This window comes from Sciurus carolinensis, chromosome X, assembly GCF_902686445.1.
Source record: "Sciurus carolinensis chromosome X, mSciCar1.2, whole genome shotgun sequence".
Taxonomy (NCBI): Eukaryota; Metazoa; Chordata; class Mammalia; order Rodentia; family Sciuridae; genus Sciurus; species Sciurus carolinensis.
The window spans coordinates 14,023,667-14,048,801 of NC_062232.1; the positions used below are offsets into that span (position 1 = coordinate 14,023,667).

Sequence of the window (25,135 nt, forward strand, 5' to 3'; positions counted from 1 at the left end):
ACCCTCCCCACCTGTCATTGGATTCTACTAATTTAGAATCTTGGTTTGTTTGGAACATTTTCTTCCCTTGTTTTTTCATGTTGTTCATGAATCTTCCCCTCTAGCAGTGCAGATCTGGGGTATTGCAGTTTCCCCCCTATAAAGCTTATAGTGACCCTGCAGGTTTCCAAAACCTCTTCTTTAAGGGGGAGATCAATATCAGCAGCACCCAGCATGGACAATATGCAGTCTTAAACCAAATAGCACCTATGAAGACATTAGCAATATTATCATAATAAACAGAGAGGATGAGTTCAACTACTATCTACAGCATAACAAATAGATTTGCAATGAGGTCTACAGTTTCTAATGGTGGACAAAGAGGATGGGGAGGGATGAGGATGTAACTGTTAATGGGATAAGAAAAGAGTATATAGAAGTACTAGATTGTAGGAATAGTAAAAGTGGAATCAAAAGAAGTTGCTTATTAGCATGAGAAAAGGGAGAAAGAGACTCTGAGGAAACAGGTAAACAAAAAGAAAATAGAGTGAGAAAAATAAAGAAATAAAAACTTAAAAATTTTCAAAAAGGAGAAAAACAAAATCTTCACTATAACAGTCATATACTATTCAAACCTCCCAGTCTTCAGTAGCCTGTTGCATGAGAGGTACCTGTCAATGAGTCTCCAGCATTGACTCTCAGGATGGGATTGGCCCCACCTAAAGATGGCAGCTTCTGCTTCCAGGATAATCCAAGATGACTGCACTGGCTTCTAAATGTGTTGGCAAATGGGGAGTTGCAGTGTGGGACATGGGCGCTGAGTCTGTGGGATGTAGTTGGTTGGGCCAGGGATCCTGAAGGTGGGGTGTGGTCAGTCGGGCCAGGGGTCCTGCAGGTCCTGTCTGTTGTCTAAAAATGGCAGCAGTCACATGTAACCAAACCTGTGGGTACTGTGACAGTGGACTTCCTGGCAACAGCAGGTAGCCGGCAATCCACTGGTGGTCTGCAGGTGGTCTGCATAGCCTACTGGTCGACGATTGGCAGGTGGACTTCAGGCTGTGGGTGATTGGTAGGTGAAAGGCAGGTGATGGGCAGGCAAGAGGCAGGCAAACAGGCAAATGGTGGATGATAGGCAACAGTCAGTGAGCAATCTGCACTCAAAAAGTAGTTGATATGCTGGCAGACTGTGGGTGATTGAAGTGGACAAATAGGGTAAACAATAGAGGATCAATGAGCAGCAAAGACTGTCTCACAGAGAAACAGATTTTCATCTGCTTGAAACCTGAGTTATGGAGCAACAAGAAACACAGCCTCCCTCTAGTCTGCCATCTTGGATCTCTCTCACTATTTCTTATTTACCTCCACATTTGCCCCACCCAGTCATGTGTCCCTTCCCTCAGCACAGCTCAGTGAACATTTGTTGAACAGAAGAGCATAAGGCATCTTAGTCAAGGATGATTTGGTATTACCATGACCTTTTCCAGGGGGAAATTGGTCTCTTACCTTTCCTATCAGCTGTTTTCATGTGATGATATGCCCATTGAGAGATATACTGATGCATCTTGACTGTTAGGGGAACAAATTTGTTATTAATGAGTAGGTTTAGAATTGTTAATATGATTTTTGCCTATTTTTTCTTTTTTTCAGATTGGGAGAACACATTCCTGCTTAACTACAGGAAAGTCAAAGAGCATCTAAGAATCAAAAACCTCAATTTTGCAAATACACAAGGTGCTGACCCAGACAGTATAGCATAGTTATCATAAGTAGGTGTTTTAGAGTCAAAATGCTGGGTTCAAATCACAACTCTGTCTTTCATTTGCTGTTTGACTTAGGCCTATAGTTCCTAGTGTGTATATTTCATAGGATGGTATATGGATTAACTAAGATTAACATATCAAATTAATAAGTGTCTAGAACATGGTAAAGGCTCAATCAGTGTTATTAGCATTATTGTTATTTGTTCATATATATATCAGTGTTGGTTCATTTAGCAATTGGAGGCTGGCTGTAGGACTCCCAATGTGTTACTCAAAGTAATGTTTCAGTATTCTTTGTATAATAGAAAAAAGTAAAGCTGTTCATTTAAAGCAGATTCTAAGTTTTTTTTTTTTTTTAAACCCAAGGGCACTTACTGTATCACTGAGCCACATCACTAGCCCCTTTTTATGTTTTATTTTGAGATAGAGTCTCACTAAGTTAGCTGGGCTGACCTCAAACTTGTGATCTTTTGATCTTGTGAACTTGTGACTTGCCTCAGCCTCCTGAATAGCTGGGATTTTAGGTGTGCACCACCACACCTGACCAGATTCTAAATTTTAAGCAAATTGTATCAAGGGCACAGCTAATCTAATTCATATCCAGAAATCGATCATTAAAATAATCACCTAAGGGCTGGGGTTGTGGCTCAGTGGTAGAGTGCTTGCTTCGCATGTGTGAGGTACTGGGTTCGATCCTCAGCACCACATAAAAATAGGATAAGGGTATTATGTCTGTCTACAACTAAAAAAATATTTTTTAAAAATCACCTAAATCCCAAGTTATTTCTTTCCTCTCTTTTCTTTCTGTGATTAAACAAATATTTGGTGATCTTCTGCATCTGGTTCTGGGGATGCCATGAGGAATGGAATGAGTTCTTTCCTTTTAGGATTTCACATGTAAAAGGGCAAATTACAGCACATTTTGGGAGTCTCTATAATTGGACACATGCATGGCTTTGTGAACCAGGAGACGGAATGACTAATTTCCCTTTGGTGATTCAGGAAAGGCTTCACATAGAGAAGGTGACATTTGAACAACTGCATCTAGACATAGCCGTCATTTAATCACTGTGAGTTGAACAGGCATTTGGCTGGAAATCCAGCCATACAGCTACATTGTTCACTATTTTTTCAGAGGCCTGGGTAATTATACTATCATTTACAAAGTATGTGGCAACCTCATCAGATCCTAGTCTTGGTGTCTCTGCCATGGAACGGTTGTATTGCCTCATGATGAGGCCCTCTGATAATATTTAATATGCTAATGAAGTACAGAAGCCCAAAGCCTCCTTTCCAGTTATTTTAAAGGGACTCCATTAGATTAAGTAGCAAACTAGGTAACCATTTTGCTAGCCCTTCTGTGGCTCTTAATTGCAGAAAGACATTGGGCTAAAGAGCAGCTTGGGTGGGGTTATGAAATGGTCATGGCTGGAGTCCTGTAAATTCTGGTTGGTGAAGCCTGAGGACAGTAAGCTTGAAAATGCATATACTGTGTAAGCAGCTAGGAAATTTGGGAGGAAAATTGATAGCAGTATGGCTACAGTTGGCATGAGACTCTGGGAACAAGCCCATCCCTGAATTGCCTCAATAGATAGCTGAATTGTGGCCATTGGCATCCATTACTGAATTCAGCACTTTGAGTTTTCAAATGTATCTTCCCCTTCTTTCTGAAATTTGGCAGAACTACAGGACAACTTTTATTTTCCTTTCTGCCAATGAAGGGAGGTGAATCTCCCTTTCATCAGTAGGTTTTTCAACAGGAAGCTAATTGAACAGCTGGACAAATACACATGTCATATGAACTAGTTTGCAGCACTCTAACTGCAACTCCCTTAAATGTTTGTCTTTCTAGCCCCAAGGAAGAATGTTTCATTTTCCCACTTCCTTCTCGTAATTGTACCCAGGTTATTGCAGTGTTTTCCAAAAATCATCTTCTGTTGACCTAAAGAATGCTTTTCTGCTCTTATTTACTGAATTTCTCTTTTCTACTTGTACTGATATGGATTGTTTCTGCAAACAGCAGCCTGATCCTGCCTGGACAGAGTATGGTCCCCTTGGAAGCAATCATGTGACCACTGATATTGCAGCTCATTACTTGAGCACATCTCTTTATTTCCAGGCCAGGAACAGAGCAGGGTTAGGGCAGACAGCTGCAGCTCACAGACTAGCTCAGCTTCTCTTGAATCTGTGGCTCTGGGCTTGCCTTCAGGCTGAAAGTCAAATCAGACTGGCACTGTTCTAGTGATTTCTCTGTTTATGTATGTGTATGTTTATTTAAACAAGAACTCTCCCGTGTGTGTGTGTGTGTGTGTGTGTGTGTGTGTGTGTGTGTGTGTGTGGTGCTCCAGAGAGATATGAAAATTATACCTCTTTTCTTTCAGACCTCTGTGTTCTCTCACAGAGAAGACTTTTTCTCATCTTTGTTTCTCCTGAAACATCTGGAGTGAAGAAAACCTCTGCAGTGGCCAAGCAAAAGACTCAGGTAAGATGTTTTTTTGTCATTAGACATTATGGGCAGGCTGTATTCTACATTATAAACATTTATCATGTGGCAATGGAAGAGGGAACGTGTACTCATTGGAATACATTTATTGCTTTGCAATTTCTCAGGATGATTTTTCTCAGAAATACTGATTGTAAATCAGTTGTCATTTTAAAAAAGTGTACTTATGACTTTGCAACATGAATGGTTGTGGCCTATTTCAAATGAACTTGATATTTGGAATAACTTGGATAAGAGCTGAAAAATGAGGCAAGGGGTACTTTAAGAAACCCTCCTAAGTAGGTCCCTCATGGAGTATTATCCAAACTCCACTATACAACTTCATATTTAGAAGTCTTCCTTAGCTCTGTTGGCCTCTTTTGATAGAGGACCACAGGGATTTCATTTCTCTGTAAGAAATGGAAAAGAATTTGTTGCAATGCTTAAGAATTCTTTCCAGTGATTTAGTTGTAACACAGACTGGATCCTGCAAGTCAGGTATAGTTAGCCTTTCAGTGGGCAGACTTTTTTTGTTTTTTAATGATTAAATAGGGTGAATCCTCAGTTTTACCACTAATCATCTGTTCCAGGGAGTTTCTTCATCTGTAATATGGGGATGATGATACTACCTTGAAGGTTTGTTATGAAGATTTACTAGAATCATAGACATATAAAGCACCTACTGGGCTGGGTGCATAGTATTCCCTTAATAAACAGATTTTAACTATTACTGATATAGCATTATTTCAGATCTTGGAGCTCTGGGGGTGGGGCATTTCTTTGTGAGTCTTAATTTATCCCGAGCCTGTAGACATTCAAGGGGTGTGGTCTCTGGGAGGCCCCAAGCAAAGCATTCTGAAGGAAACCACTTGGATAAACATAGTGGCTTCCCACCCATGCGTGGCCCCTGCTAACCTGTCTGCTAAGAAGAGCTGCTCTTTGTTCAAGTCAGTTCTTTCCACCACTGAACTCCTCACTAAGTCCTCAGTACAAGTCAGTAAGGCATTTACTTTTATCTCCTAGGAGGAAACTGAGGTGCAGAGGAATTCATGATAAGCTAAGAATTCAAATTTCAGTCCATTCTGAACCCCAGGCTCCACTGGGCCATTAGACAGTTGGGAACAACAGTTGTTCTTGAAATGCTTACCTCAAAAGGGTCACCTTCTAGGTTCTTTGGGAAGCAGTCATCAGCTCTTAAAGATTCACAATGCACATTAATCTATTGAAGGCTCTGAGAAATCCTGCAGTTAAAAACAAAAAAACAAAAAAACAAAAAAACTTGTTAAGCACTACTTTTTCTGTTCTTGGACCTTTTTTTTTTGCTTATTCTTAGAATAATAAACCACATAGACAAACAGACAAACACAAACACACTTTGGAAAACCTGGCACTAGGTCAAGATACTTCATAATTATAATCATGTTGGAAGTACCAACAGACACCTTCTGGTGGTTGGCATAATTTCCTGCCTTTTCCTATCCTTTAATCTGATGAAATCCAGGAAGAATCACCAACTCAGTCTTACATACCTCCCCTTATTTATTTATTTAAGACCCTAGACATAAGCAAATGCTACAGTATTCTGTATGTAGAAGGGAGTGGTAGAAAGGATCTCTTTAGTGTGGTCTTTCAGGGATTCTTCTACTTCACCCTGTGCCCCTTAATTATATTTAGGCCACAGACATCATGCTATAAAACCTGTTCCAATGAATGCCAAAGAGAATTAGAAGAGTGAGCCTGACAAGGTGTCCATTCTCCATGCTAGTGTCTAGAATCCAAGGAGAAAGAATTATAACTGCCTACTTAACTCCTACTGTGGTAGTGGTGGTGGTGGGGGAGCCAGATAAATGACTGTGGATTCTGGATTTGAGTTCCTCAGGGCCAGAGTTTGAGTAGGAATTTCTCACAAAAGTTAACATCTCTAGGAAAAGCTGAATTTCTGGCATGGGGAACTGCCCAGTTAACATCTAGAATATTGCCAGAGGTAGACTCATGCACAGTCAGTATAGCTAAGCCAAGGTGTGGGTGTTGTATAGAGATCCACCTAGAAATAAAATAATGTTAAGCATAAATAAGAACATCTTGGGGAGGCTGGGCTTACAATTCAAGAATGCTCAGTGGTAAAGGGTAGGCTGGCTCCAAGAGCCATTTTTTGTTCTTTCCTTGTGTTTTCAGCTTTGAAAATGAAAGTGGTTAGGAGGAAACAAAACATCAAACAGTTCCACCCTTGGACTTCCTGCCCCCTCCCCCATAGTAAAAACCTTTTAGCAGAAGCCTGTCCTTTTGCAGATTGTACGTCGCATGTTGATGGGTCACTAATGTTTACTCTTTAAAATCATCTTTGGTATATATCAGAAAGGGTAGCAGCATTGGGCACATTTCAAGCTGTTTTTTGCCACATTCCACCCCAGTGGTTTATGTGACCGGGGCATCAACCTTTTGAGCCTGAGAACCCCTTGCAGGAGAAATCACTTCTTCAGAGACTTTGATTGCTATACTAAGTACTCTCCTTGATGCTGGCAGAGGGTGGAATTAGAAGAAGCTTAGTTTTCTTCCAAGTCATGGAAAATCCCCAAATCATCTTTATCAGCTTCATAGTCAGCCAGAAGTGTTCCCAAAGATACCACAAACACTGCTCACAAATGTGCTTTCCTCTCCCCTCTGCCTTGAGGTCTAGTTGGGCAGCATGTGGGTGTGGTCAGTGACACCTCACCTTAAGCAGCTCATGTTTTTCATATTTTGGTGACAACTAAAAAGAACTCTCTCTCTCTCTCTCTCTCTCTCTCTCTCTCTCTCTCTCTCTCTCTCTCTCTCTCTCTGTCCTGTTACCTAAGAAAGAAAAACAGTTTACAAATAACATGACAATATAAAAGTTCTAATAGTCAATTATTTTTTTTTCTAATAGACATCAAAGAATTTAAGAACAATGATCATTTCTGACATGATTTGAAAATTTGCTTTAAAAAAGAATGCATAAACATTATCCATTTTCTGCTCTAATAAAAGGCTTTTGTATAATCAAATAGCACATATATGTGCACAAAATAATACGCTAATGATGACTTTTAGCAATTAGTTTTCTAATGGATTCTGGCTTAGAAATACTTATTTCTTTATTCATTTATCCATTTAGTATTTATCAAACATGTGTTATGTGAAAGGCACTGTGTAGGTGCCAGAAGTTCAAGGGGTGTTTAGAAAGTTACACATGGTGCTAACAGTCTAACAGAAACATATGCAAGTTTGACACTTTTAAAATTCCTAGTGAATTTTGTATATGGATTCTGTGTGTTTATAATGAATTAGCTGAGAAACAGATGACTTTGGAGAGATACATTATTTTTCTGGAAAAAGGAAATTGACATTAGAATACATCACTTCTGTTATCCAATCAGCATTTGTTGCTTACTCAATGCCCAACTCTTATGATTCATAAAAAGGGGTAGAAAAAAGAGCGTAAGAATGGAGCAAAGCCCAAGGTAGATACAGATACTGTGGGAGGTCAGTGTTTCTCAAACTGGGATGTGGGAACTGCCTGCATCAAAGTCCCCTGAAGGGAGTACTTTATATATATATATGTATATAATTTATTTTACAAACATATTTATATATACATATTTTTATTGATGGTGGGGATTGAACTGAGAGCCTTGTACATGCTGGGAAAATGTTCTACCACTGAGCTATACTCCTAGCCCAAGATTGTACTTTAAATGCAGATTTCTGGGCCCCCATAATTTTTGCAATTGAGTATTATCAGTAAAACCTGGACTCTGAATTTTAAACCTCCCTTTCCTCCAGTGATGAAGGAATGTGCAGGTGCAGATGTGTTCTCTTAGGTACTGCAGATGACCGCTGAAAAATTCCTGGGCATGAAAATGAGTCAGTATTGTACCATTTTCAAAAATGAGAAGAGTATATGCCAGAAGCCAGAGACTTGTAAGCCTGACTCTGGAAGAATTCAGTTTCAAATGAATGGAGTCAAAGCATTTATGGAAAAATGATCACTAGGCAGCATCATAGGTTTGATAAAACATTGTCTCTATTAGAGATTATCAAACTCAGCTGTATTTTAGAATCACCTGGGTACCTGTAACAACATCTTGATGTTCGGTCCCCACCCAATCCCAATTACATTAGAATCTCTGGGGGTGGGACCTGGGCATCAGTATTTTTTAAACCCCCAGAGATTTTGATTTAATGAAGTGCAAGCTGAGCATTGGAAGTTTTAAAATCTTCCTGGATGATTCTAATATGCAACAAAGTTTGACAACTATAGGTCTATACGACATTAGGCAAATTGCTTTACTTCCTTGTGTTTTGTATAAATAGTAGGTAATTTTAAGGATCTTTCCCACCTTTAAATGTCTATGATTCTTGTATTAAAAATCATGCCAAACTGATTCTCTTCCTATTTCCTTTTTTCTTCCTCTCTTCCTCCTCCTTCTCTTCCTCTTCTTTCTGAACAAATATGCTCAGACAGTGTAAATATAGTGGATCTACCCTGAAGAATGATCTGGAATGGAGTGCCACAAGGCTTGTTGTGCCTTTGAACTTGACCTTATCATTTTTTATCCATGATGTAGCTAAGAAAGACATCAAAGAAATGTGTATCAAATTTGGAAATAACTCACAGTTTAGGAGAATTAATTAATTTGATATGTAAAAGAATCAGGCCCAGCTCTGATCAGAAAATCTGTTTATTAAGGTTATTGTTGTTTTAAAAATATTCCCATAGTTCAAATATTTTGCTCTTTTTTATTTTTATTTTTTGGTTCTGGGTATTGAACTCAGGGTGTCAGGCATAAAAGTATTCACTCTACCACTACGCTATGCCTCCAGCCTCATTTTGCTCATTTTTCCCTTTCTTTAGTTGAATTGAGTATTTTGAAGTTTTTAGTGTAGTAGTAATAGAAAAAATAGATAAAGTGCAGAGTCAGAGCATCACAAAATAAAGATCACCCCCAAAAGCAATGAGATGGTATACTATAGAGAGAAATTTTGTTTAAAACCCTCATCAAGTGATTATGGAAGTGCCAATTCAGCAGCCTCATCAGAAAGATCTAGTGTGCAAGAGGGGAGACTTCAGAGGGGCCTCAGGAATACCTGGAGAGCTCATTTTAAAAGGATGCTCTTGTTGGTGCATGCCTGTAATCCCAGTGACTCTGGAGGCTGAGGCAGAAGAACCTTGAGTTTGAGGTCAGCCTCAGCAATTTAGGGAGACCCTGTCTTAAAATAAAAATAAAAAAGGTTAGGGATATAGCTCAGTGGTAAAGTGCCCTTGTGTTCAATCCCTGGTATCAAAAAAAAAAAAAAAAAAAAAAAAAAAGGGAAAAAGACACTTTCACAGATTATGATTCCTAAATTGGAGGGGAGGTCTTGAGTTTCTTTCTTTTAAACAAGTACCCTCAATCAATTCTGAAAAATACTGTCAAAGAATTCACTTTGATTTTAATTTTGTCATATTTTTAAACATATTGTTTTTATCTCATAGTCAGCCTCCAATTTGTATTTTTAAAAATCCAGATAAATTTAATTACTTTGAGGTTAAAGTCAAAACAATTGTATCAGCTCTTTCATATTCCACTCCCTATATTTCAATTAGAAAATAGTATATTCTTACAGTTCAATTTTTCATTTCATTGTTACCACTTAGCTACATTCCCTAGCCCTTTTTATTTCTTTATATTTTTATTTTGAGATGGTCTTATTGAGTTGCTGAGGCTGGCCTCAAAACTTTCCATCCTCCTGCCCTAGCCTCCTGAGTACCTGGGATTACAGAATGGTCTAGTTACCATGTCTGGCTATTAATGCTTAATTTTATACAGGTTTAGATTTGATTTAGACATGGGAAACTCTAACTTATGTGTATAGCAGAAAAACAATCTATAGCTGCTCTGTAGCTACTGTTGTGATTTGGAAAATAAATCAGGGTCAGATTATGTCTGATCACTTTCCACATCACATAATGAATAGCAATTCAGAAGCATAAAATGAATTCTGCCAAGCAGCTCCTTAGCTTTGATGTTGTTAACTGGTACTTTCTCTCCTTCCTGCTTCTGTCTTCCTCATTAGTATCTGTGACTGAAGGGGATCAGCTAAGAGCAACTCCTCACAACATCAAGGAAGAGACTATTCACACTCTTATCTTGAAATCGGAAGTTGAATTTGTGAGCATGATATGATTTAGAAATCATGGGTTGTAGCAGTTCTTCAACAGAAAACAAGAAATCTGAGAAAGGTGAGTGCTGGAAATGTGCCTGTGTTTCTGAATGAAAAGGATTCAGTGAGCCCGACTCATACTCCCCCCCTTTCTCATTTACTCCCATGGTTCTTGAGCTGCCCTGTGTGATTTTGTACAAGGCATCATCACTTGTATTGAAGGTAAAATATTGGGGGAACATGAGAAACTACCTGTAGTAAGATGTAACTTTGAATTTATGATGTATCATAAAGTATTATCTAAGAGATACCTTATGTTTGATTTAATTTCAGTTGAAAATGTATAACTCAGTGGCAGGGAACAAGAAAAGCACTATAATTTGTATCTGTTTCTTCAATACTCTTATAAATAGCTATCTCCATACCTTAGTGACATTTAGTAGCATCATTGAATTTTATTACATTTTATAACTCAATGATTACATTATTTTAAAATATCTATTCAACACAGAACTTTATGAGATTTGCCTCATGTTTTTACCATATTCTAGGGAGAATTGGGGGAATGCAATATCATCTGTTTCCAAAAAAAAAAAGTGTTTTTCTGAAAAGATGATATCCCTTACTCTCCCCCATTACAGGCTCAAATATTTCCTGTATTTCTACTAAGGAGCTTGTTTATGGCTACTGGAATCTAGTTGAAACTCACTTGAATGTTTAAGGGACATAGCTTCTACAAAGAAACTAAAATAAAAACAAGCTGGGAAATTATATGAATAATTTGCTCTTAAAACTTCATTCCTTTATTAGGTTATAGTTTTCTCAGTTGTGATTCCACATTTTGATTTTGAAAGTTTATTCAGGTTTAAGCTGGAGTGTTTAAGATGCAGAGTGTTTTATACTAATTAGTGTAGGAAGTTTTCCTTTAGGAATCAAATATTTTTCTCCCTCCCAGTTAACTTGTGCCAAAGAATTAACAAGTTAATCTCTAAAAGTAGGAAGGGACATGGAAGGTGCACTAACAAATCTTTAAGCATGTCATGAAATAGACCTTCCAAAAGCTCCTTTGTTGTAATTTATTAGCAGAGGTTGGAGAGAGTATCTTTTTACATTTAGGATTACACACAGTTCTTTAAATTTAGCCAGATTTCTTAGGTTTAAAAAAAAGGGTTAAGTCTAACTTCTAAAAGCAAATAAGCAAATTCTGCTCTTTTGGAAATGCTTTTCCTCTTTTGAAATGTTAAGTGTAAATAGAAGTGTGTTAGCTAGGATTTTTGGACTGCTTTTTCTTTTAAATAATTTACTGAGGTGAAACTCATAACATAAAACTAACCATTATAAAGTGAACAACCCAGTGGCACTTAGTACATTTACAACGTTGCACCACCCCTAGATAGTTGCAAAACATTTCTTTTACTCCGAAGTAAAACCCCTATCCTTTAAGCAGTTTCTCCTGGTTTCCCTCTCCCCTCAACAACTGGCAACCACCAATCTGCATTCTGTCTCCGTGAATTTTATTCTGAACATTTCGTGTAAGTGAAATCACACACTATGTGACCTTTTGTGCCTGGCTTTGTCCATGTTGTAGCATGAATCAGTACTTTATTCCTTTTTATTAATAAATAATGTTCCATTGTACGAATATGCCACATCGTGTTAATCCATTCATTAATTGATGGACATTAGGTTGGTACTATTTTTTGACTACTCTGGACAATGTTGTTATGAACGAATATTCATATGTAAGTTATCATGTGGACATATGTTTTCAATTTTCTTAGGCATATACCAATTGCTGGGACATGGTAGTTATATGCTTAACATTTTGAGAAACTTCTAGACTGTTTCCCTAAGTGGCTGCACCAGTCTACATTCCTACCAGCAGTGAATGAGGGTTATAATTTCTCCACCCCCTTCACAGCACTTATTTTTGTCCTTTATATTAGAGTCATCCTAGTGGGTATGAAGTATCTCATTGTTGATTTTGTTTGTACTTCCCTAATGACTAGTGATGTTGAACATCTTTTCATGTTTTTTTGACCATTTGTTTATCTTCCTTGGGTAAATGTCTATTCAGATCATTTACCCATTTGTTATTGTTATTCGTTTTTATATTTTGTTGTAAGAGCTCTTCATATATTCTGAATACAAATTCCTTAACAAATATATGATCTCCCATTCAGTAAGTTGTTTGCACTTTCTTGATGGTGTTCTTTTTATTTATTTATTTTTTATTTTTTGTGGTGCTGAGGATTGAACCCAGGGCCTTGTGCTTGTGAGGCAAGCGCTCTACCAACTGAGCTATATCCCCAGCCCGATGGTGTTCTTTAAAGGAAAAAGTTTTTAATTTTGAGAATGTTCATTATTTATGTGTATGTTTGCTTTTGGTGTCATATCCAAGAGTTCATTGCTAAATCCAAGAAGTTTTATGCTCTTATTTTCCCTGAAGAGTTTTATAGGATTTTGATCCATTTGGAGTTAATTTTCACATGTGTGAGGGAGGGATATAAATTTTATTCTTTGCATGTGGATATCCAGTTGTCCCAGCACAGTTATTGAAAATATTATTCTTTCCTCATCAAATGGTCTTGGTACTCTTGTCAAAAAACAATTAATTGTAAATGTAAGAGTTTATTTCTAGACTCTCAATTTTATTCCACTGATCTATATGTATTCCTTATGCCGTATCATAGTCTAGATTGTGTAGCTTTGTAGAAAGTTTTGAATTTGTAAGTATGAATTTGTTTAGTCAGATTTTGTGTCTCTGTAACCAAAATACCCAAAAAGGACAATTCAGAGGAGAAAAAATTCATTTTGTTTCATGGTTTCAGAGATCTCAGTCCATAGATTCCATTGCTTTGGGTCCTAGGTGAGGCAAAACATCCTGGGGTAAGGGTGTGACAGAAGGGAACTGCTCCCCTCATGGCAGCAAGGAAGCAGAGAAAGAGGAGGGAGAGGGGATGCAGGGAACTTGTACCCTTCCAGGGCACACCCCTAGTGACTCACTTCCTCTAGCCACCCCTCAATTGCCTACCACGCAGGCAGTCCATCCTAGTTTGAATAGACTGACTAGGTTACAGCTTTCATAATCTAATCATTTGCCTCTAAATATTTCTGCATTAACACAGGAACTTTTTTTTGGGGGGGGGATACCTCATATCCAAACCATAACAGAGTCCTTTAACTTTGTTTCTCTTTATCAAGATTGATTTGGCAGTTCTGGTCCCTTGCATGTGAATTTTAGGATTCATTTGCCAATTTCTCAAAAGAAGTCAACAGGAATGTTGACGGGGATTGTGTTGAATCTGCAGATCAATTTGGAGTGTATTGCCATCTTAATAAATAAGCCATCTGATCCATGAACACAGGATGTTTTAAATTTCTTTCACTGATGTTTTGTAGTGTACTGTTTTATACTTCTTTTGTGAAATCTAACCTATTTTATTCTTTTTGGTGTTATTGTAAATAATTGTTTTCTTAATTTCATTTTGGATTGTTAATTGCAAGTGTATGTAAAACAATTGATTTTTGAATCACAAAAGCTTGCTGACTTCATTTATTATCTCTGAGTTTTTTTTGGATTTCTTAGGAATTTTTATTTATAAATCATGTCAGCTGCAAATAGAGATAGTTTTATTTCTTCTTTTCCAAGGACTTGTGTGCGTGTGGTGCTAGGGATGGAACCCAGGGCTTTCATTTTTTTTTTTTTTTTTGCCTAATTATTCTGGCTACAGCCTCCAATGTTAAATAGAAATGCTAGAGTAGACAACCTTGCCTTGTTAGGGGCATTTAGTCTTTCACCATTAAGTATGATATTGGTTGTGGTTTTCTAAACTACTTTTTTTTTTTTTTTCCTTTTTGCGGTGCTGGAGATTGAACCCAGGGCCTTGTGTTTGTGAAGCAAGAACTCTACCAACTGAGCTATATCCCCAGCCCTAGTTGTGGTTTTCTCATAGTTGCTTTTTATCAGGTTGAGGAAGTCAGTCCTATTCCTAGTTTATTAACTTTTTAAAAATTACAAAGTAGAGTTTAATTTTGTCAAAGGCTTTTTCCACATGTAGTGAGATGATCATGTGTTTCTTTGTCATTTCTAGCATATTGTTACTTGAAGTTCAGATATTAAACTAACTTTGCATTCCTGGGATAAGTTCCACTTGGCCATGGTGTACTAATGCTGTTTATGTTTTGCTGAATTCAGTTTCCTAGTATTTTGCAGGGGAATTTCACATCTGTGTTCATAAAAGGTACCAGCTTAGTTGTCTTTTCTCATGATGTCTTTGTCTGATTTTGATATCAGGGTAATATTATCTGCATAGAGTGATTTGGAAAGTGTTCTGTTGTTTTTTAGAAGAGTTTGTGAAGAATGGGTATTAACTTTTCTTTAAATGTTTAGTAGAAATTCAACAGTGAAGCCATCTGAGCATTGGGTTTTCTTTGTGGGTAGTTTCTTTTTTTTTTTTTTTTTTTTTAATAGTTCATTCCTTTTTATTTATTTTTTTTTTAATTTTTATTTTATTTTTTATTTTTTTAAATTTTTTTACATTTACATAGGGTAATGATGTTTATTTTATTTTTCCCCTCCCCCCACCCCTCCCACCCCTCTTTTCCCTCTACACAGTCCTTCTTTCCTTCATTCTTGCCGCTCTCCTTAGCCTAACTCTAAACCTAACCCTAAACCTAATGCTAGCCCCTCCCACCCCCCATTATATGTCCTCATCCGCTTATCAGCGAGATCATTCGTCCTTTAGTTTTTGAGATTGGCTTATCTCACTTAGCATGATATTCTCCAATTTCGACCATTTGCCTACAAATGCCATAATTTTATCATTCTTCATTGCGGAGTAATATTCCATTGTATAAATATGCCACAGTTTCTTTATCCATTCATCAACTGAAGGGCATCTAGGTTGGTTCCACAATCTGGCTATGGTGAATTGAGCAGCAATGAACATTGATGTGGCTGTATCTCTGTAGTATGCTGATTTTAAGTCCTTTGGGTATAGGCCAAGGAGTGGGACAGCTGGGTCAAATGGTATTTCCATTCCAAGCTTTCTGAGAAATCTCCATACTGCTTTCCAGAGTGGCTGCACTAATTTGCAACCCCACCAGCAATGTATGAGTGTTCCTTTTTCACCACATCCTCGCCAACACCTATTGTTGCTTGTATTCTTGATAATCGCCATTCTAATTGGGGTGAGATGAAATCTTAGGGTAGTTTTGATTTGCATTTCCCTTATTACTAGGGATGTTGAACATTTTTTCATATATCTGTTGATTACTTGTACATCTTCTTCTGTGAAGTGTCTGTTCATTTCCTTAGCCCATTTTGTTGATTGGATTATTTGTATTCTTCGTGTAGAGTTTTTTGAGTTCTTTATAGATTCTGGAAATTAGCGCTCTATCTGAGGTATGGTTGGCAAAGATATTCTCCCACTCTGTAGGCTTTCTCTTCACATTTCTGATAGTTTCATTTGCTGAGAGAAAGCTTTTAAGTTTGAATCTATCCCAGCTGTTGATTCTTGCTTTTATTTCTTGTGCTATGGGAGTCCTGTTAAGGAAATCTGATCCTGAGCCAACAAGTTGAAGATTTGGACCTACTTTTTCTTCTATAAGATGCAGGGTCTCTGGTCTGATTCCGAGGTCCTTGATCCATTTTGAGTTGAGTTTTGTGTAGGGTGAGAGATAGGGGTTTAATTTCGTTCTATTGCATATAGTTTTCCAGTTTTCCCAGCACCATTTGTTGAAGAGGCTATCTTTTCTCCATTGCATATTGTTGGAACCTTTGTCTAGTATGAGAAAATTGTATTTATTTGGGTTTGTGTCCATGTCCTCTATTCTGTACCATTGATCTACCTGTCTATTTTGGTACCAATACCATGCCGTTTTTGTTACTATTGCTTTGTAGTAGAGTTGAAGATCTGGTATTGCAATACCCCCTGCTTCGCTCTTGCTACTGAGGATTGCTTTAGCTATTCTAGGTTTTTTATTCTCCAGATGAATTTCATAATTGCTTGCTCTATTTCTGCAAGGTACATCATTGGGATTTTAATTGGAATTGCATTGAATCTGTATAGCACTTTAGGTAGTATAGCCATTTTGATGATATTAATTCTGCCTATCCAGGAACATGGGAGATCTTTCCATCTTCTAAGGTTTTCTTGAATTTCTTTCTTTAGTGTTCTGTAGTTCTCATTGTAGAGGTCTTTCACCTCTTTTGTGAGATTGATTCCCAAGTATTTTATTTTTTTCGATGCTATTGTGAATGGGGTAGTTTTCCTAATTTCTCTTTCTGAAGATTCATCACTTATGTATAAAAATGCATTGGATTTATGAGCATTGATCTTGTAACCTGCTACTTTACTGAATTCACTTATGAGTTCTAAAAGTTTTCTGGTGGAATTTCCAGGTTCCTCTAAATATATAATCATGTCATCAGCGAACAGGGATAGTTTGAGTTCTTCTTTTCCTATTCGTATCCCTTTAATTTCTTTCGTTTGTCTGATTGCTCTGGCTAGAGTCTCAAGGACGATGTTGAATAGAAGTGGTGAAAGAGGGCATCCCTGCCTTGTTCCAGTTTTTAGGGGGAACGCTTTCAGTTTTTCACCATTTAGAATGATATTAGCCATGGGCTTAGCGTAGATTGCCTTTATAATGTTTAGGAATGTTCCCACTACCCCAATTTTTTCTAGTGTTTTGAGCATGAAGGGATGTTGTATTTTATCGAATGCTTTTTCTGCATCTATTGAAATAATCATGTGATTCTTAACTTTAAGTCTGTTGATATGGTGAATGACATTTATTGATTTCCGAATGTTGAACCAACCTTGCATCCCTGGGATAAAACCCACTTAATCGTGGTGCACTATCTTTTTAATATATATTTGTATGTGATTTGCTAAAATTTTGTTGAGAATTTTTGCATCGATGTTCATTAAGGATATTGGTCTGAAATTTTCTTTCCTCGATGTGTCTCTGTCTGGTTTAGGTATCAGGGTAATATTGGCTTCATAGAACGAGTTTGGTAGGGTTCCCTCCTCTTCTATTTCATGGAATAGTTTGAGGAGTATTGGAATGAGCTCTTCTTTAAAGGTTTTGTAGAACTCGGCTGAGAACTCATCTGGTCCTGGACTTTTCTTTGTTGGTAGGCTTTTGATGACCTCTTCTATTTCATTGCTTGAAATTGGTTTATTTAAGTTGTGTATGTCCTCCTCGTTCAGTTTAGGTAGTTCATATGTCTCTAGAAATTTGTTGATGTCTTCGAGGTTTTCTGTTTTGTTGGAGTATAGATTTTCGAAATAGCTTCTAATTATGTTTTGTATTTCACTCGTGTCTGTTGTGATGTTTCCTTGTTCATTCCGAATTTTAGTAATTTGAGTTTTCTCCCTCTTTCTCTTTGTTAGTGTGGCTAAGGGTTTATCAATTTTATTTATTTTTTCAAAGAACCAACTATTTATTTTGTTAATTTTTCCAATTGTTTCTTTTGTTTCGATTTCGTTGATTTCGGCTCTGATTTTAACTATTTCCTGTCTTCTACTACTTTTGGTATTGGTCTGCTCTTCTTTTTCTAGTGCTTTGAGCTGTAGTGTTAAGTCGTTTATTTGTTGATTTCTACTTCTTTTTTTGAATGCACCCCATGAAATAAATCTTCCTCTAAGTACTGCTTTCATAGTGTCCCAGAGATTTTGATATGATGTGTCTTTGTTCTCGTTTACTTCTAAGAATTTTTTTATTTCCCTCCTGATGTCTTCTGTTATCCATTCATCATATAATAGTGTATTATTTAGTCTCCAGGTATTGGAGAAGTTTCTGTTTTTTATTCTGTCATTTATTTCTAATTTCAATCCATTATGATCTGATAGAGTACAAGGTAGTATCTCTATCTTCTTGTATTTGCTTACATTAGCTTTGTGGCATAATATATGGTCTATTTTAGAGAAGGATCCATGTGCTGCTGAGAAGAAAGTGTATTCGTTCTTTGTTGGATGGTATATTCTATATATGTCCATTAAGTCTAAATTGCTGATTGTGTTGTTGAGATCTATAGTTTCTTTATTCAATTTTTGTTTGGATGATCTATCCAGTGGTGAGAGAGGTGTGTTAAAATCGCCTAGTATTATTGTGTTGTGGTCTATTTGAATTCTGTAATTGAGAAGGATTTGTTTGACGTACGTGGATGAGCCAATGTTCGGGGCATAGATATTTATGATTGTTATGTCTTGCTGATTTATGCTTCCCTTAAGCAGCATGTAATGTCCTTCTTTATCCCTTCTGATTAGTTTTGGTTTGAAGTCCACATTATCTGAGATGAGGATGGATACTCCAGCTTTTTTGCTGTGTCCGTGTGCATGGTATGTTTTTCCCCATCCTTTCACCTTTAGTCTATGGGTATCTCTTTCTATGAGGTGAGTCTCTTGCAGGCAGCATATTGTTGGATTTTTCTTTTTAATCCAATCTGCCAGTCTGTGTCTTTTGATTGATGAATTCAGGCCATTAACATTCAGGGTTATTATTGTGATATGATTTGTATTCCCAGTCAATTGACTCATATTTGTTTTTGACATGATTTGGTTTCTCCTTTATTTGGCTATTCCTTTAGGCTAGCGCCTCCTGTTGCTGATTTGCATCGTTGTTTTTCATCTCTTCCTCATGGAATATTTTGCTGAGAATGTTCTGTAATGCTGGCTTTCTTTTTGTAAATTCCTTTAGCTTTTGTTTATCATGGAAGGATCTTATTTCATCGTCAAATTTGAAGGTAAGTTTTGCTGGGTATAAGATTCTTGGTTGGCATCCGTTTTCTTTCAGGGCTTGGTATATGTTGTTCCAGGCCCTTCTAGCTTTTAGGGTCTGGATTGAAAAATCTGCTGATATTCTTATTGGTTTCCCTCTGAATGTAATTTGATTCTTTTCTCTCGCGGCCTTTAAAATTCTGTCTTTATTTTGTATGTTAGGTATTTTCATAATAATGTGCCTTGGTGTGGGTCTGTTGTAATTTTGTATGTTTGGAGTTCTATAAGACTCTTGTACTTGGTTTTCCATTTCATTCTTCAGATTTGGGAAATTTTCTGTTATTATTTCATTGAATAGATTGTTCATTCCTTTGGTTTGTTTCTCTAAGCCTTCCTCAATCCCAATAATTCTTAAATTTGGCCTTTTCATGATATCCCATAATTCTTGTAGATTCTGTTCATGATTTCTTACCATCTTTTCTGTTTGGCCAACTTTGCTTTCAAGATTAAATAATTTGTCTTCAATGTCTGAGGTTCTGTCTTCCACGTGTTCTATCCTATTGGTTATGCTTTCTATGGAGTTTTTAACTTGGTTTATTGTTTCCTTCATTTCAAGTATTTCAGTTTGTTTTTTTTTCAGTATCTCTAACTCTTTATTGAAATGATCTCTTGCTTCCCGTATTTGGTCTTTTAACTGTTGATTGGTGCGATCATTTAATGCCTGCATTTGCTCTTTCATCTCCTCCTTCAATGCCTGCATTTGCTCTTTCATCTCCTCATTAGCTTCCCTGATCGTTTTAATTACGTACATTCTGAACTCCCTTTCTGACATTTCTTCTGCTGTGCTGTCATTGGGTTTTATTGATGTAGTATCTAGGTTTGTTTGGGACATTTTCTTCCCTTGTTTTCTCATATTGGTCAGTTGTGAGTGGGACCCTGAGATATTGCAGTTTTCCGCTACTGGCTTATAGTGTCCCGGTAGATTTCCAGTGTATCACCTCCCAGCCTTCAGTAGCCTGATGTCTTGGAGGAATCTGATAAAGCAGCTCATCCGAAGAAAACTGCCCCTAGCCCCCTACTGGTTCCACGGTTTGGAACTGGCTCTGTGCGGAAATGCTCTCACTGTGGGCCTGCGCCGTGCAGCTGGCCGTGTGGGAGGAGCCCACTGCCGGAGTGTGGAAGGCTACCTTGGGAAGACTCTAGCTGCCCTGCCCGGCTCCAATAAGCCACCTCTATCTGGGCCTGCCACCCGGGCCGAGCTTTACCCAGTGGGCAGACTCACCTGTGGCTCTATTTCAGTCCGAGTCTCTCAATGCCTCCCCTTCTTAACTCCTGGGTTCTGGAGTGACTGGGGGTGCAGTCTCCCTCTAGGCCGCCATCTTGGATCGCCCCGTGAAGAGAGCCTGCAGCCGGAGTGGGCAGAGCAGCCTGAAGAGGTCTCTGGCTGCCCTGCCCTAATCCCTGAGGCTGCTTGCTGATCGCGGCTCTCCGCTGGTTCGTTGCCGGAGTACGCTGCGCTGCAGGGGCTCCGGGACTCGTAGCTTGTTCTGGTCAGAAAGGCTCTCACTAGCGGGCCAGTTCCGTTCCGAGAACCTGGAGAAGCTGGCTGTGTGGGCGGGGCCCACCGCCGGAGTGCGCAGGGCTGCCTGTGGATGACTCTAGCTGCCCTGCCCGGCTCCAATAAGCCACCTCTATCTGGGCCTGCCACCCGGGCCGAGCTTTACCCAGTGGGCAGACTCACCTGTGGCTCTGTTTCAGTCCGAGTCTCTCAATGCCTCCCCTTCTTAACTCCAGGGTTGTGGAGCGACTGGGGGTGCAGTCTCCCTCTAGGCCGCCATCTTGGATCGCCCCGTGAAGAGAGCCTGCAGCCGGAGTGGGCAGAGCCGCCTGAAGAGGTCTCTGGCTGCCCTGCCCTAATCCCAGAGGCTGTTTGCGGATCGCGGCTCTCCCTTGGTTCTTTGCCAGAGTACGCTGCACTGCAGGGGCTCCGGGACTCGGAGCCTGTTCTGGTCAGAAAGGCTCTCACTAGCGGGCCAGTTCCGTCTCGAGAACCTGGAGAAGCTGGGTGTTGTGGGTAGTTTCTTGATTATTTTATTTCTTCACTTGTTTAGGTCTATTCAGATGTTCTCTAGAGTAATTTTTGGCAGTTCATGTCTTTCTAGGAATCTGCCCATGTTAGTTATCTAATTTGTTAACTAACATATCTAATATGTTAATTTGTCTAGAGTACTTTGTTATAATTCTTTTTATTTTTCTGTTACCTCTTGTTAGATGTGTCAAATAAGATTTGTTATGATTTCACATTTCACATAATAAACCTGCTGAAAGTTGACACAATAGTATTTACTTACATTTACCCATTTATAAAATTTGTTTCTCATTCAGAAATTTTAGAAAATAGAGAAAAGCTTTTGGAAATAACTGATACTCATCATTCTGCTACCCAGAGTTAACAACTTCCAGGGTTTTCACCCTGCCCACTTTGGTGTAATGTAAACTTTTTGGTAGGAGAGAAAATGTTTTATTTAGCAATAAGCCATCACATCAGAAGATAAACAACTAGCACCTGGGTTCTTCTTGACTAGCACAGCTGAGGGAAAGTTGATGTAGCATCTTTTGTGGGATTAACTCAGTCTCAGGCAGGTGGACACCAGGATAGTTCATTAGTCTTGAAACCTGTCCATTTCTGAAACATAATGATGTAGATTTTTTTTTTTTAATTTTTCTTTGTCATGGTGCTAGGGAATGAACCCAGGGCTTCACAATACTAGGCAGGTGTTCTACTACTGAGCTCCAACCACAGCCTCTAATGAAGAGTTTTGATCATCCTAAATATTAGTTTTTGTAGCCTCACTTGCAGCACTAAAATGTTATTATATAAATATTTCTCAGTTTGTTAAAAATGACTTGTAAACATCAATGTAGCTGTTGCTAAATATTTCATTTAATGGATAGACCATAATATACTTGAGTATTCTTCTAAGATTAATTTTTTTTTACTAAATACAAATAACACTTTAAAAATTTATTTATGCACCGCTGTTTCCTTAGTTTGGATTATTCCCATGGATTAATCAGGTGATTAGATATGAAATTACTGTGTCAAGGGCTATGAATATTTTAAAAACTCTTGAGAGAAAATAATAGCTATTTTTAACAGTATTTTATGGCATGCTAAACATATTTTACATATATTTTATTTAGTACTTACAATAAACCTGAGTAAAGTATTGTTATTCCTGTGTGTATAGTTGAAGCAGCTCATGCTCAGTGAGGTAACTGTTTGTTAAGGTTATACATCTTTTCACCTGCCAGAGTCGGAATTTGAACCCATGGGGCTCTGACTACAAAGTGTTACTGTCAGCCATTACATCCTTTTATGTTGCCTCCTAATGTTGCTGCCTTCAGAAACTAACTTTAATTAAATTTACTTCTATAAAGTACCTTTTATTTGCATAGTGCTTGTGTGGTGGCCAGGCCCTTTCACATACATACATTGGATCATCACAACCTTGTGAAGGGTTGTTCTCAATTTGCAGAAGAGGAAACGGAAGGTATGAGAGGCAAAGTGATTCACTTAAGAGTATACAGTAAGGGGCTGGGGTTGTGGCTCAGTGGTAGAGCACTCACCTAGCGTGTGTGAAGCACTGGGTTTGATCCTCAGTACCACATAAAGATAAAAATTAAAGGTATAAAAAAAGGTTTAGTTTTTTAAAAAAAGAATCACAGTAAGTGACAGAGTCAAGGCAAGAATTTTGTTGCTGTTTCTAGTGGTCTTACTATAGTGTTTAAGGATTTTCTTTTCCTGCTTGATCATTTATCTCAACCATAGTACTCTGGCTCTGCAGTATTGTGGCAGTGTTAAGAAAGAACAGCCTACATATAAAATGGAGACTATCTTCTTATTCTGGGCTGCCTGTCATCCATTTAGAGAGTAGTATTGATTTTGTAATGTTATTGTTATTTCACTTTTTTTATAATATACAAAAGAATACTAATAATAGCAATTTCTTGAGTGCCTGCTACATTCATTATTTCTCACCAATACTCTTAGAGGAAGCTCTGATTAGTTTTCTTTTATAGATGAAGAAACTGAGACGGATTGAAGAACTGCCCAAAGTTAAATACACTAGTTGGTGACTGAACCTGAATCAGAACTAATTCTGACAGATTCAGTATGCTACCTTGACTTGGAGAATTGGAATTTTTCCATGTAACAGAAATTAAATGTTGTAATTTCACTCTCCTGAACTTCACTTTACACTTAAAATTTTATGTCGATGGATTTTCAGTTAATAATCTACTGCCTTTCCCCCCTGCCCCCCATGGAGCACTTTGAGAGCATTAATATATTTTATTTCTTCCCTTGAGACCACTTAGAAATGCATTTATTCAATTTCTCTAAGTGCTAAGGAACTGACGAAGACTATACCATTTTGGATTTCAAGTTGATGCATAAGCTATGACAAATAGAAAATTTCTCTAATGGAGATTATTCTTAAGAAAAGTATCTGTTATTTATTTAAAAAAATCTAAAAATTACTAAATAGCAAGCCACATTTTTTAAAATTCTTGATAGGATTCCTGATTTTTAAAAAATCGACTTAATTTCATATTTTAAAAATTTGACAATTAAGTCATTTATAACCGTTTGACAGACCCCTCTGGTGACAATCAGCCACATATCCCCTACCCCCTCACACCCAAGTTTAAGTTCTGTATTTCAATTTGAGACCTTCATGGAAAAACAGTGAGTGACATTGTTTCCTTCATCTTTGGTATTCCCTAAAGAATTTTCTGAAAGTTTAGAGGGTCTCTTGCTATTCGTCTTATTATTGGTTCTTTTCTTGTTGGTTATTGCCATTAAGCAGTCATTACTGGCTCTGTGGAGTATAGGACTGTGAGCTGGGACCTCCCTCATGTTCCTCTTCAATGAAATTCAGATAGTAGATAAAATGCTTTTTAAAGTTTCATGTCATTCAAAGATTATCTGTATGCTCTTTGGTATGGAACTTTTGGGGAACATTACTTTTAACCTTCTGCCTGACCTGCTTGCTCCCCTAGCTATTTCCCACCAGTGTTTTTTTTTTTTTTTTTTTTTTTTTTTTTTTTTTTTGGGATATGCTTAAGTGCCTTTCCTTTCTTTTTTTCCTGCTTAGTTATATTTTTTTCTTGTTTTGTTTTGCATGCCTTTACTCCCCACTAACTTGTTTTTGAAAATTGCAAACCTACAGAGAAGATGAAAAAATGATAAAATACAGTGAATACCCATGTGTCCTTTATGTAAATTCACCAGTTGTTAACATTTTTGTTATCCTCTTCTCTCTCTCTTTCCTCCATTTGAAAGTAAATGAACATATTATGATATTACCCTTTATATACTTGACCATTCATCTCCTAAGAGTATAACTATGATGCTAAATCACACTGAAGAAATTTAACACTGGTAATGTTATCTACATATAGATACGTTATTTACATATAGATAATTTTATATTCAGAATTTCCCAATTATCTAAAATTGCTGTCTAAATGCCTCCTCATCTGTCCCAGCCTGGGGAAAATTAATGGACTTGAAGTTGAGTGGAGCATGCACAGTACTGATTCTGTTCAACTTCCTGGTAGTACTTGGCACTCATACACATTCCTTAAAATACTCGTTGCCTTTTGCTTCAGTCGCAGCACCTTCTCCTGGTTTTCTTTTTCGCTTTCTGCTGGAAAGTCTCTACTTTCTCTTAGCTTTTAAATATTGGGGTTTCTCTGGGTTCCTCTTGGCTCTCTTATTTTGTCACTCTAATGTTCTCCTTGGGTTACTTTATTCCATGACACTAATTATTGTCAGTATACCATGACTGCTAAATCTTTATTTTCAGCCCATATAATGTGCTACAATCCCTGATTTTTTGGCAATCATTTAAAATAAGTATTTTCCTTTGTAAAAGGAGACCACTTTCTTCATTTGAAATTATGATCCCTTTCAATAATAATTCTTAGTCACTCGCTTTTTTGATATGATAATGTATTGA

General features: G+C 37.6%; 1 protein-coding gene across 9 annotated transcripts in view; it reads left to right on the forward strand.

Annotated features, from left to right (window-relative positions):
* The first annotated feature begins 3,670 nt into the window (after positions 1–3,670).
* Positions 3,671–25,135, forward strand: part of Ppef1 (protein phosphatase with EF-hand domain 1) — a 112,668-nt gene continuing 91,203 nt past the window's right edge. For 7 of the 9 annotated variants that reach the window (XR_007106401.1, XM_047535883.1, XM_047535885.1 and 4 more), the window contains exons 1-3: positions 3,860–3,997; positions 4,121–4,221; positions 10,297–10,462. Coding sequence is in view for 7 of the 9 variants with exons in the window: in XM_047535883.1 (XP_047391839.1) it covers positions 10,417–10,462 (46 nt within the window). In the remaining 2 variants the exon portion in view is untranslated. Of the gene's footprint in view, positions 3,783–3,859; positions 3,998–4,120; positions 4,222–10,296; positions 10,463–25,135 lie in introns of those variants that run through there. The other 2 variants (XM_047535884.1, XM_047535891.1) reach the window with 2 other exon arrangements.